Genomic DNA, 11410 nt, shown 5'->3' with positions numbered 1-11410 from the left:
TACAATGTCGCAAACAATTATAACCATTTTAGAGTACATGGTCTCTAGGACCTTTTCTATGGTTCTGTTTGATCTTTCAGTCTTCTCCTCAGTCACACTTTTATCCAAACACTTGCCAAAACTTTAAAATTTTACCCCTACGTATATATCACATCCACCCTTTTTTATTTCTCGTATGCTCTATTACTATGGTCCCCAATTGGGGGAGATTTTGCCTCCCCAAGAAACACTTTGGTTGGGGAGCAGGGTCGGGGTAGGGGGAGATGTTATAATATCTAGTGGGTAGAGGCCAGAGATGTTGCCAAACATTCACAGTGCAAAAGACAACCCCCCACAACAAATAATTATCCAACCCAGAATGTCAATAGTGCTGAGGCTGAGAAACCCTGGTCTATTATGTGTAGGCTTCCAGCTAGTCTCTATAACTTTAATCTCTCCCTGTGCCTATTTATAACATAGTTAGACTGTTTGCTGTTCCTTTTCATATATTCTCCTCCATACCTTTACTAATGCTGTTCCTTCTAAATGCTGTCTCCAAATCATCTTTTGACAAAACCATTATTAAAACCCGTTTCACATTCCGTCTCCTCCCAAAGGCTCTCCCATCTCCCTCACCACAAGAGAACTTTGATCCTTTAGTTACTGCACAAAATTGGGGTTCTCTGCCTGATGTGCATAAATAAGTCAATTAATTATGGCATCAGCCTTTGGGGCAGAAATCAGCTTTTGTTGCGTAAGATCAATCTGCAGGGAGCCAGGGGGCGTGTGCCCTCAGATCTGTTTCCCCAATTCAGGATTTGGGGTGAAATTTAAGAGGTTAGGGAGAATAGGCTGGCACATGGAAACACTGTTGAGACAGGTTTATGATTTGTGGGCTTCGAGCACTTATGATAAGGTTTTAAACATTTATGACAGGGTTCTAAACATTGATGGTGGGATTCTAAATATCTTTGATGAGGTGGGGAAGGAATTTTAACACCAGCTCTTCCTGAATGAGAGACCCCTCGCTTCTGATAAGAGTCTAACTTTCACGTTCCAGTCGTGTCTCAGTCCTTGGTTTCCACAGGAAGGAGGATCTTTGGTTCCACAGTTGTTTCAGGTCACGAGTTCTTCTTTTGAGCATGCCCAGGCTACATGACTGCAGTTTTACTGAAAGACAATTCTTTCTTTCCTTTTCTTTTCTTTTTTCTTTTCTTTCTTTCTTTCTTTCTTTCTTTTTTTTTTTTTTTTTTGAGGAAGATTGGCCCTGAGCTAACATCTGTTGCCAATCTTCCTCTTTTTGCTTGAGGAAGATTGTCACTGAGCTAACATCTGTGCTAATCCTCCTCCATTTTGTATATGCACGCCGCCACAGAATGGCTTGACCAGTGGTATGTAGATCTGCACCCAGCTTCCAAACCTGCGAACCCCAGGTCACCAAAGCAGAGTGCGTGAACTTAACCACTATGCTAACAGGCCAGCCCCTGAAAGAGGATTCTTAATCACTCTGTTAATAAGAGATGGGGTCAGTTGAACTGGTCCTGAAGGGCCTATGGTTACACTTTCACGTGTATTTACCACCTTGTGTCTTGTATGGTATATTATGTATTTGTCATATTCTTTCCTAAACTTCCTAAATTGTAAACTTCTTCAAAGAAAGGACTTCCTTGTGCCTTTTTCTCTTTCTTTTAGAACACTGCTTATCACACAGAAAGTGCACAGGAAATGTTGTGGGAAGCAGATCAACCAGAATGGAGTCCCTCCCAATCATTATCTATGGCGTTAGCTTAGTCAGATTACTCTCTCAGGTCTCGGTAGTCTCATCTGTGAAATGGGAATAATGATTGAACCTACTTCTTCATAAGATTGTTGTGAGGATAAATAATGCACTTAAGGCATTTAGGACAGGGTCTGGTACAGAGCTAAACACTTAAAAATGGTAGCTATCATAATAATTTATTATTATGGAGCAAAGCCCTATATGATGGTTTGTGTGCCACTGGCCTAGTTCAGAGGAACTAGGAGCAGGGTGAGGCAAAGAAGTTCTTGAATTGGGCAGGGTGACAGCGTGGGATGGGGAGAGTAAGATGAGTTTTGCATATGCCCTATGGAAGTGTGAGTAAATCAGCGGGGACCAGATCAGACAAAGCCATTGGGTGTTGCTCTGCACAGTTACCTGGCCAAGGGCCAGAGCAGGGACTGCAACCAATGGATATTCTCCTCCCATGTCCTGTACCCTAGTCTAGGCTGCCGTGTCTGGAAGAAAGGAATAGGAGGGGGAGCCCTCTTCCTGATACATAGACTGTGTGTGCTGGTAAGACCCTGATATCAGGTCCCCTGGGGAAATGTTGAAGAAGGCAGGTTAAGTTTGTCACTGGGAGCTTTCTGCCTTTTCAAAGCCAGTGGTTTTCACTAGACAATGGACACATCCTACAGTGAAGTGGGGAGATGAGCTGTGTTTCCCTGCTCGCAAAGCTGGGGGACACTGTGCTCAGCTAGAGGGCTGTAAATTTGTCTTTTCCACATCCTATACAATATCTCCTCCTCCCAGTCTTTCCTGTGACCTCATCTTTTTCTTTTTTCAACATTTTGTGATTTCCTTAAACAAACAATGTTGTTGCTGTCTTCTGGTTTCCCCTGAGACTGGGAGGCTCCTTTTGGAGCCTGACTTATCTTTAATTTCATCTCTTTTCCTGTGGCTCTACTTCTCACTACAAAAGCAGATATTAATAACCATTTTCATAAATGTGATTTAATGACATGGGATAATGTTCTTAATATATCATTGAGTGGGGAAAAAAAGGAAACAAAATAAGTATTACAGTAGGATCCCATTTGGGGGATATGTGTGTATGTGTATATCTATCCATATATACGTTCATACATACTACTAAAAAAGTTGGGGAGTCTTTCTGCCACAATATTTAACAGTGATTATTTTGGGAGGGTGGGATTCCAGGGGATTATTATTTTCCTTTTCTTTGCTAATTTGTATGTTCTGGGTTTACTACACTGAATGTATATCACTTATGCAGTTAAAAAAATAGTGTTTTTTAGACAACAAACGTCACTTTCCCTAACTCATCTCATTTTTCCTGATTTCTAATCATTGCCTGCCTTGCTCTTCTGTTTTTTTTGAACCAATATAATTCCCTTTAAAAAAAAAATCAAAGGAACAGATAGAAAATTAGACTATTGGCAGTGAGCACAATGCAGTCTATACAGAAACTGATAAATAATAATGTACACCTGAAATTCCACAATGTTATAAACCATTATGACCTCAAGAAAATAATTTTAAAAAATCAAAGGAACTTGACATTAAGATTATAGAAGTTAATAATTGTTCATCGGAGAAGCTGCCATGGAAAAGAGGTTGAATAGAACCAACTCCATGTTCAAGTCTACATAGAATGGTTTGAAGCCTTTCAGGAAAGTGCCTCAAATTATTTCCCCCACCAAAATCCACTGTTCGATACTTATTCCTTTGGATAGTCATTGCCTTTTACACTCATTCTTCATTTAAAATTCAAATATAGGAGCCACCCGATGGCACAGTGGTTAAGTTTGCACGCTTCTCTTCGGCAGCCCGGAGTTCACTGATTCAGATCCCAGGCGTCGACCTACGCACTGCTCATCAAGCCACGCTGTGGCAGTCATCCCACATATAAAATAGAGGAAGATGGACACAGATGTTAGGTCAGGGCCAGTCTTCCTCAGCAAACAGGAGGATTGGTGGTGAATGTTGCTCAGGGCTAATCTTCCTCAAAAAATAAATAAATAAATAAAAATTAAAATACATTAGGAGCATGTGTTAGTTTGCTAAGGCTGTCAGAATAAAGTACCACAGACTAGGTGGCTTAAACAAATTTATTTTCTCACAGTTCTGGAAACTGGAAGTCTGACATCAAGGTGTTGGCAGGGCTGGTTTCTGAGGTCTTGCTCCTTGGCTTGTGGATGGCCATTTTCTCCCCGTTTCTTGTGGTCTTTCCTCTTACAAGTGTGTTTCTAAATTTCCTCTTCTTATAAGGACACCAGGCAGATTGGACTAGGGTCCACTCTAATGACCTCAGTTTACCTTAATTACCTTTTTAAAGACCACATTTCCAAATAAGGCCACATTCTGAGGTACTGGGTGTTGGGACTTCAACCTAGCAATTTTGAGAGAACACAGTTCAGACCATAACAGAGAGGTGATGTATTAGAAAAACCTCAGGGGGCCAGCCCGCTGGCACAGTGGTTAAGTGCGCACATTCTGATTTGGCGGCCCAGGGTCTGCCAGTTCAGATCCCGGGTGCGGACATGGCACTGCGTGGCACGCCATGCTGTGGTAGCCGTCCCACATATAAAGTAGAGGAAGATGGGCATGGATGTTAGCTCAGGGCCAGGCTTCCTCAGCAAAAAGAGGAGGACTGGCAGTAGTTAGCTCAGGGCTAATCTTCCTCGAAAAAAAAAAAAAAGAAAAACCTCAGTTTTTCTCTCCTGTATAGGGGAAAACCCAGTTCTTTCCTTCTCCTATGTCTTTCTTTCTTAGGTGTCTCTTTTACTTTTCACATACAGAACATTCACAACACTTCATTTCTGACACTTCCAGTCACCAAATGTGTGGAGGTTTTTCCCCACAACAAGCAGTTCACAACACCAGCTGGGTGTCCTACTGTTTAACTCAATTCTGACACTATTTACCTGGAGATAGCATTGGATCCCACAGGTTAAGGGCTCAGCCCCACAAGACTGCTCCCATTCTCCTTTATGCCAATTGCAAGTAGTAGGTCCCCAGGTTACCTACAACTTTGTCAGATTTTCCTACAAATCAGAGTCCCACGACCCCTTCCTCAGGGCAGCCCACAGAACTCGAGGAAACACTTCTGCTTACCAGTTTACTAAAGGATATGATAAAGGAGGCAGATGAACAGCTAGATGAAGAGATACATAGGGCTAGGGCTCGGGGAGACCTGACCGCGGGAGCTTCTGTCCCAGTGCAGGTGAATGTGTTCGCCAGCCTGGAAGCTCTCAGAACCCCGTACTATTGAGATTTTATGGAGGCTTCCTCAAGCAGGCGTGATCAATTCTTAACCCCATTTCCAGTCCCTCTTCCCTCTCTGGAGAATGGAGGGGAGGGCTGAAAATTCCAAGTTTCTAATCATGGTTTGAACTTTCTGGTGACCAGCCTCCAACCAGGAACCATCCAGGAGCCCACTCAGAGTCACCTCATTAGAACAAAAGATGCTCCTAGTGCTCTTATCACTTATGAATTTACAAGGGTTTCAGGAGCCCTGTGTCAGGGATGGACTCAAAGACAAACATCAGGACAAGAGATGGTTCTAGAGCTCTTATCACTTGGGAAATTACAAGGATTTCAGGAGATCTGTGCCAGAAATTGGGGGCACAGACTAATGTATATATTTTTTATTATCTCACAGGTGATATATACTAAATCACAAGTTCCTTTAAGTACTTTTCCTTTGTGAGGGAAGGATAACGTGAGAAGTCTTTGAAACGGGGATAGGGAGAAAAAGAAATAAGAGGAAAATTTTAAAAAAGAAAATGTCCAGGGCAGTGGTTCTCAATCTGAAGTGATTTTGCCCCTAGGGGACATTTGGCAATGTCTAGAGACATTTTTGATTGCCACAACAGGAAAGATGCTATTGGCATCTAATCGGTAGAGGCCAGAGATGCTATAATGTACATTCTATAATGTACAGTACAGCCCCACAGCAAAGAATTATCCAACCTCAAATGTCAATAGTATCAAGATTGAGAAACAGTAGCGTTAAACTTTTGGATGACTTCATCAATATAAAAATTTGCATATCTTTGACCCAGTAATTCTACTTCTAGGAATCTGTCCTGTAAGAATATTCACCCATGTTACAAAGATATATATATATACACTGATGCTCATTGCTTATAATTTCAAAATTGGAAATGACTCAAATTCCTATTAAGAGGCACTTGTTAAAAATAATTATAAGGAAAGATGTTTAAAATGTATTGTAAATTGAAAAATCATTGCATAACAATATATATGTTGTTCCTTTTTTTGTAAAAAGCACACAACCCATATACATTTTCTTATATGGTTTCTTTTAAAACCATATATGTTGTGTGTGTATGTGTATGTCTGCACAGTTGAATGTCTGGAAAGATATATACCAAACTGAAGATGGAAGTTGCATCTGGGAAATGGAATTATTGGCAATAGAAGACCTTCCATGTTTTACTTTATACATTTCTGAAGTATTTTGCCTAAGGCCTCAAGGATATAGGCCTTTGCTTTGGCAAATGTGAGAGAGATTACAGTCCAACTTTGACAATACTGACTCCTAGCAATTTGTAAGACTATTTTGCCAAATTACTATAAACCAAGGGTCAATAAATTACAGGCTTCAGGCCAAATCCAGCCTGCCTCCTGTTTTTTATACTCCTGTAGACTAAAGGTAATTTTTATATTTTTAAATGGTTTAAAAAAGTAAAAAGAAGAAGAATATTTTGACATAAAATTTACACAAAACTCAAATTTCAGTGCACACAAATAAACTTTCATTGGAACACAGACACACTCTTTCATTACAAAGAGTCTATGGCTACTTTCATGCTACAACAGCCCAGTTGATCAGTTTTGAAACAGACTGTCTGGCCCTCAAAGCCTAAAATATTTACTGTCTGACCCTTTACGGAAAAAGTTGGCCAAGTCCTCCAATACATCGTGAAAGATGCTATCTAGGATGTTGAACTTCCAACTCTTTTGCTTATGTACCCGCTAAAAAAGCTATGTCACCTCTTCATGCACGTCTTCATCTTTGAAAAGCTATGCCACCTTTTCATCTTTTAAATTGACATCTAAAGTCTTTTCATTTTAAGTTTAAATAGATGCAAAGGGTCTAATGTCTAACATCTACATATTCTAGCATTTACATATTGATATTTTAAATTAAAAGTGTTACACCACTCTTTTTTTTTTTTTTTACTTTTTTTTTTTTATTAATGTTATGATAGATTACAACCTTGTGAGATTTCAGTTGTACATTTTTGTTAGTCATGTTGTGGGTACACCACTTCCCCCTCTGTGCCCTCCCCCCACCCCCCCTTTTCCCTGGTAACCACCGATCAGATCTCCTTATCAATATACTAATTTCCACCTATGAGTGGAGTCATATAGAGTTCGTCTTTCTCTGACTGGCTTATTTCGCTTAACATAATACCCTCGAGGTCCATCCACGTTGTTGTGAATGGGCCAATTTTGTCTTTTTTTATGGCTGAGTAGTATTCCATTGGTTACACCACTCTTAAATGCATACAATTGAATCTAAATACTGTAATAGTTTGATATCCACCATTATCCATTAAAAAAATAATAAAATAAACAAGCTCTTCTTCTTTAAAGTTGAAAATTTAATATCTCTTTTTGTTTTTTTTTTTCGAGGAAGATTAGCCCTGAGCTAACTACTGCCAGTCCTCCTCTTTTTGCTGAGGAAGCCTGGCCCTGAGCTAACATCCGTGCCCATCTTCCTCTATGTTCTATGTGGGACGCCTACCGCAGCATGGCGTGCCAAGGGGTGCCATGTCCGCACCCGGGATCCGAACCAGTGAACCCCGGGCCGCCGAGAAGCGGAACGTGCGAACTTAACCGCTGCGCCACCGGGCTGGCCCCTTTAATATCTTTTTTAAATTTACATTTCCCTTTTGAAATAACTTCCACACAGAATTTTACTTTAATATACCATATGTTTATGCTTGAAAATATTTTTTATCATCATCACACTATCTGTAACAAAAATACGTATTTAAATTGAGGTTATAGTTATATTCTCATCTGCATTCCTTCTTGGGATCCCCTGACTTCTGAAATGATTTTTTAAAATTTGCGTACGTTCAGGTTCATTCTTTATGCTGTATGGTTCAATGGGTTTTGACAAATGCACAATGCCATGTATCTACCATTTCTGTATCCTTTTTTTAACCGCCCTAAAAATCTCCTGTGCCTCACTTGTTCCGTCCTCCCCTTTTCCCCCTAAACGCCTGAGAATCACTGATCTTTTCATTATCTCTTTAGTTTTGTCATTTCCAGACTGTCGTATAATTGAAACCATACATTATGCAGCCTTTTCAGGCTGGTTTCTTTCACTTAGCAATATGCATTTAGGAAGGTTCACCCATGTCTTTTTGTGGCTTGTTGGCTCATTTCTTTTCGCTTCTGAACAATAATCCATTGGATGGGCGTACCACAGTCTGTTTCCCCATTCACCTACTGAAGCACAGCTTGGTTCCTTCTAGTTGTTGGTGATTATGAGTAAAGCTGCTACAAACATTTATGTGTAGGTCAGACTTACTTTTCATCATGACTTAATTTTTCATTTCAAGTATAAAATTCAAAGAATACAATAAAAATAATTGATAAATAGAGGAGTACATCTTGAAAGTCAGAATTAAAATATGGTCTACTATAGTTGATTTATCCATTTTTTAAGTAATGTAAAACAAGATAATAAATAATTTGTTGGTTCTTATTACTGAAATAGCAATAATGCAATATAATTGTAGCTGAAATTCAAAGTTATTTGTGAAATAAGAAATATAAGAGGCATGGTATTCTTTCTGCAAATGTGTGAGAAGGCATATATCAAATGCTGGCATTAGGCTTTTGAGATTAATTAAAGAATAATTAAGAATAAAAATCAGAAATAATCCCATTAAATTCATTAGAAAGCATAATAAAAATTATCCTATTTATTTAACGAAAAAAGAAGATATATTTACACAAAGACAAACTCACTGTTTGTGGTACCACTACAAGTTTTTTCCCTACAAATACCCAATTCTGATATATTCTATTTTGCTTGATTCCTATCAAAAAAGAAAAAGTATGGTGCTTTTATAATGCTGCATTATCAGGAGAGAACTTTTTTGACTAAGCATTAGTAAGAACTAAATCCTTCTTTTATAATTGTATACATGTGATGATTAGTGGAATTTCCATAAACTAGCTTCTAGCCCTGTACATTTCGAACCTTGTTTTTCCTCCATTACCAACATGCTTCAGTGTTGGGCACCATAGGACATTTTCTTATCAACCTATGGCCCTGCACAACCTATGGTCACATCACTGGTTAAGTGGGCACTGTGGGGAGTGGGAGATTTTCTGCAAAGTAATTTTATGTCTAGCAATAACCTAACCAGTGACACACTGGAGCAGGCAGGACCCCTGTCCTGGGACCGCAGCCTTGGAGGGCTCAGCTCTGACCTCTGGCCACATGCCTCCCCATATGGCAAGGAGTATGGCCAAATGGGTATGCCCTGCTGGAGCCCACACCCAGCTTTATAGACCACACACTCTGGGTACCCAGGACTCTGGAATTTCCTGCCCATTTTTAGGGCTTTAGTGGACTGGTCTGCCTTCCTAAGGGTGGCCATCATTGCAAGTATGTGTACCATTAGACTCAAGGGGTGGCCAACAGGTGGTTGTTTGCAGGGGTAAGTGAACAGAGCTTGGACATGCAGTCTGAAGTTCCCACACATGTGTGTGTGAGGTCCTCACAGTGTGGCACAGAGCTGGGAAGAGAAAGAGATGGGTGGACCGCAGGTCAGCTTTCCTGAGCCACCATGTTATGGTAAGGAACTCCAGGGAATCTAAAACTCTAAATTCAAGCCTGGTCTCCTTGTCAAGGTAGGAGATAGAATCTATTTTACTTAACCATTTGTTAGCTTGATTTATAACATTTAAATATTTACACATATGGTAAATGGGCTTCCATTTGTACTTTTTTTTTTTTTTGGTGAGAAAGATTGGCCCTGAGTAACATCTGTTGCCAATCTTCCTCTTTTTGCTTGAGGAAGATTGTTGCTGAGCTAATACCCATGACAATCTTCCTCTATTTTGTATGTGGGATGTCACCACAGCATGGCTTGATGAGTAGTATGTAGGTCCATGCCTGGGATCCGAACCGGTGAACCCCAGGCCGCTGAAACAGAGCACGTGAACCCAAACACTACACCACCAGGCTGGCCCCTCCATTTGTACTTTTACCCTAAGGTGGGAATTCACTTGGGGATGAAGATATCCCTCTTACTATTCCCTGGAGCCATACAGAAATCTGGATTGATATGAGAACTACCTAGACTCCTGGGAATGCTTTAGCCTAGGTACAAGCTCAACCCTGGTCATCACTACATTGGTTTACAGGGTTGAAATAGAGCAATGCTGTATCCCTGGGGGCTGTTCACTCTGAGTGAATCCACCTCCTCAGCACATCCCAGGAAAAAGTCTCTTTAATCATAGCTATAAGAGTGTCCTATAGTTGCTGCTACTTCTGCATAACAACAAAGACAGAGAAAACACAGGCTAACCCCAAAGATCACCATGCAGATCTCAAGCCTTCTTGGATGGACAATTCAGCCATATTCTCCACATTAGGCTTCTCACTGGGGTCAAGGGAGGCAGGTCTTGAACTTAGAGAATCTATTTTCCAATTTAGTATGATAGTTCACAGAGCTATTCTGACAAACCATGGCTGAACAGGTTTTCTTCTTGGGTCTGCCTTTCACGTGAGAACACGTTTGACATATGCACTCATGTATTTCTATTTCTTTGCAGCCAGTGAGGCCCCGCACACCAAATCCCTGGTCACAGAGTCCAGTCCTGGACCTAAACACAAGAAGAAGAGGTCACTCGTCACTTGTCAAAGATCTACGCACCACCTGGGAAAAACGGATTGCAATGGGACCTTTCGGATCTGACAACCCAGATCTCTAGCTGGGTAAATACTCAGAGAGAAATTTTTTCCAGTGTCATGTCCTCTTCCCCTGGAAGGAAAGGTGATCATTTCTAGAATGAGCCCTTCTCTGCTCCAGGACACAGGCATCAGCGGACCCAGTCACATTCTGTCTCTTTATTTGAGGTTGTATAATCTCTTTGTCATTATAAAAAAGAATCTATTTAACAGTATACCTAGTTTTTTGTGTGTTTTTTTTTTGAGGAAGATCAATCCTGAGCTAGCATTTGCTGCCAATCCTCCTCTTTTTTGCTGAGGAAGACTGGCCCTGAGCTAACATCCATGCCCATCTTCCTCTACTTTATACATCAGACACCTACCACAGCATGGCTTGACAAGCGGTGCCATGTCTGCACCCAGGATCCAAACCGGCGAACCCCGGGCCACCAAAGCGGAATGTGTGCACTTAACCACTGTGCCACCGGTCTGGCCCCTACCTAGTTTTTTAATGTGCACCATTTACACAAAGGGTTAAAGAAAACTGACATCACATTAGATGATAGAGCATATTTTTCCATATCCTGGAACGGTCATTTACTAAGTGTAGGTCAGAGCTCCAAATTTTGCTACAGTATAAATTTGAAAGACCCAGAATCTTTCGCAAGCGATATAAAGAGCCCTCTGAAACCCAAACTAGAATCTCATTGGTCTAGGAAAGA

At 40.6% G+C, this 11410-nt stretch overlaps 1 protein-coding gene across 5 annotated transcripts in view; it reads left to right on the top strand.

Annotated features, from left to right (window-relative positions):
• Positions 1-10924, top strand: part of HEATR4 (HEAT repeat containing 4) — a 45485-nt gene extending 34561 nt beyond the window's left edge. For all 5 annotated transcript variants that reach the window (XR_011432218.1, XR_011432219.1, XM_023628064.2 and 2 more), the window contains one exon: positions 10574-10924. Coding sequence is in view for 3 of the 5 variants with exons in the window: in XM_023628064.2 (XP_023483832.2) it covers positions 10574-10732 (159 nt within the window). In the remaining 2 variants the exon portion in view is untranslated. The remainder of the gene's footprint in view (positions 1-10573) is intronic.
• Positions 10925-11410: the final 486 nt, after the last annotated feature.

Source organism: Equus caballus, chromosome 24, assembly GCF_041296265.1.
Source record: "Equus caballus isolate H_3958 breed thoroughbred chromosome 24, TB-T2T, whole genome shotgun sequence".
NCBI classification, from domain to species: domain Eukaryota; kingdom Metazoa; phylum Chordata; class Mammalia; order Perissodactyla; family Equidae; genus Equus; species Equus caballus.
The sequence above is the reverse complement of the archived record's forward strand: the minus strand, read 5'-3'. Positions and strand labels throughout refer to the sequence as shown.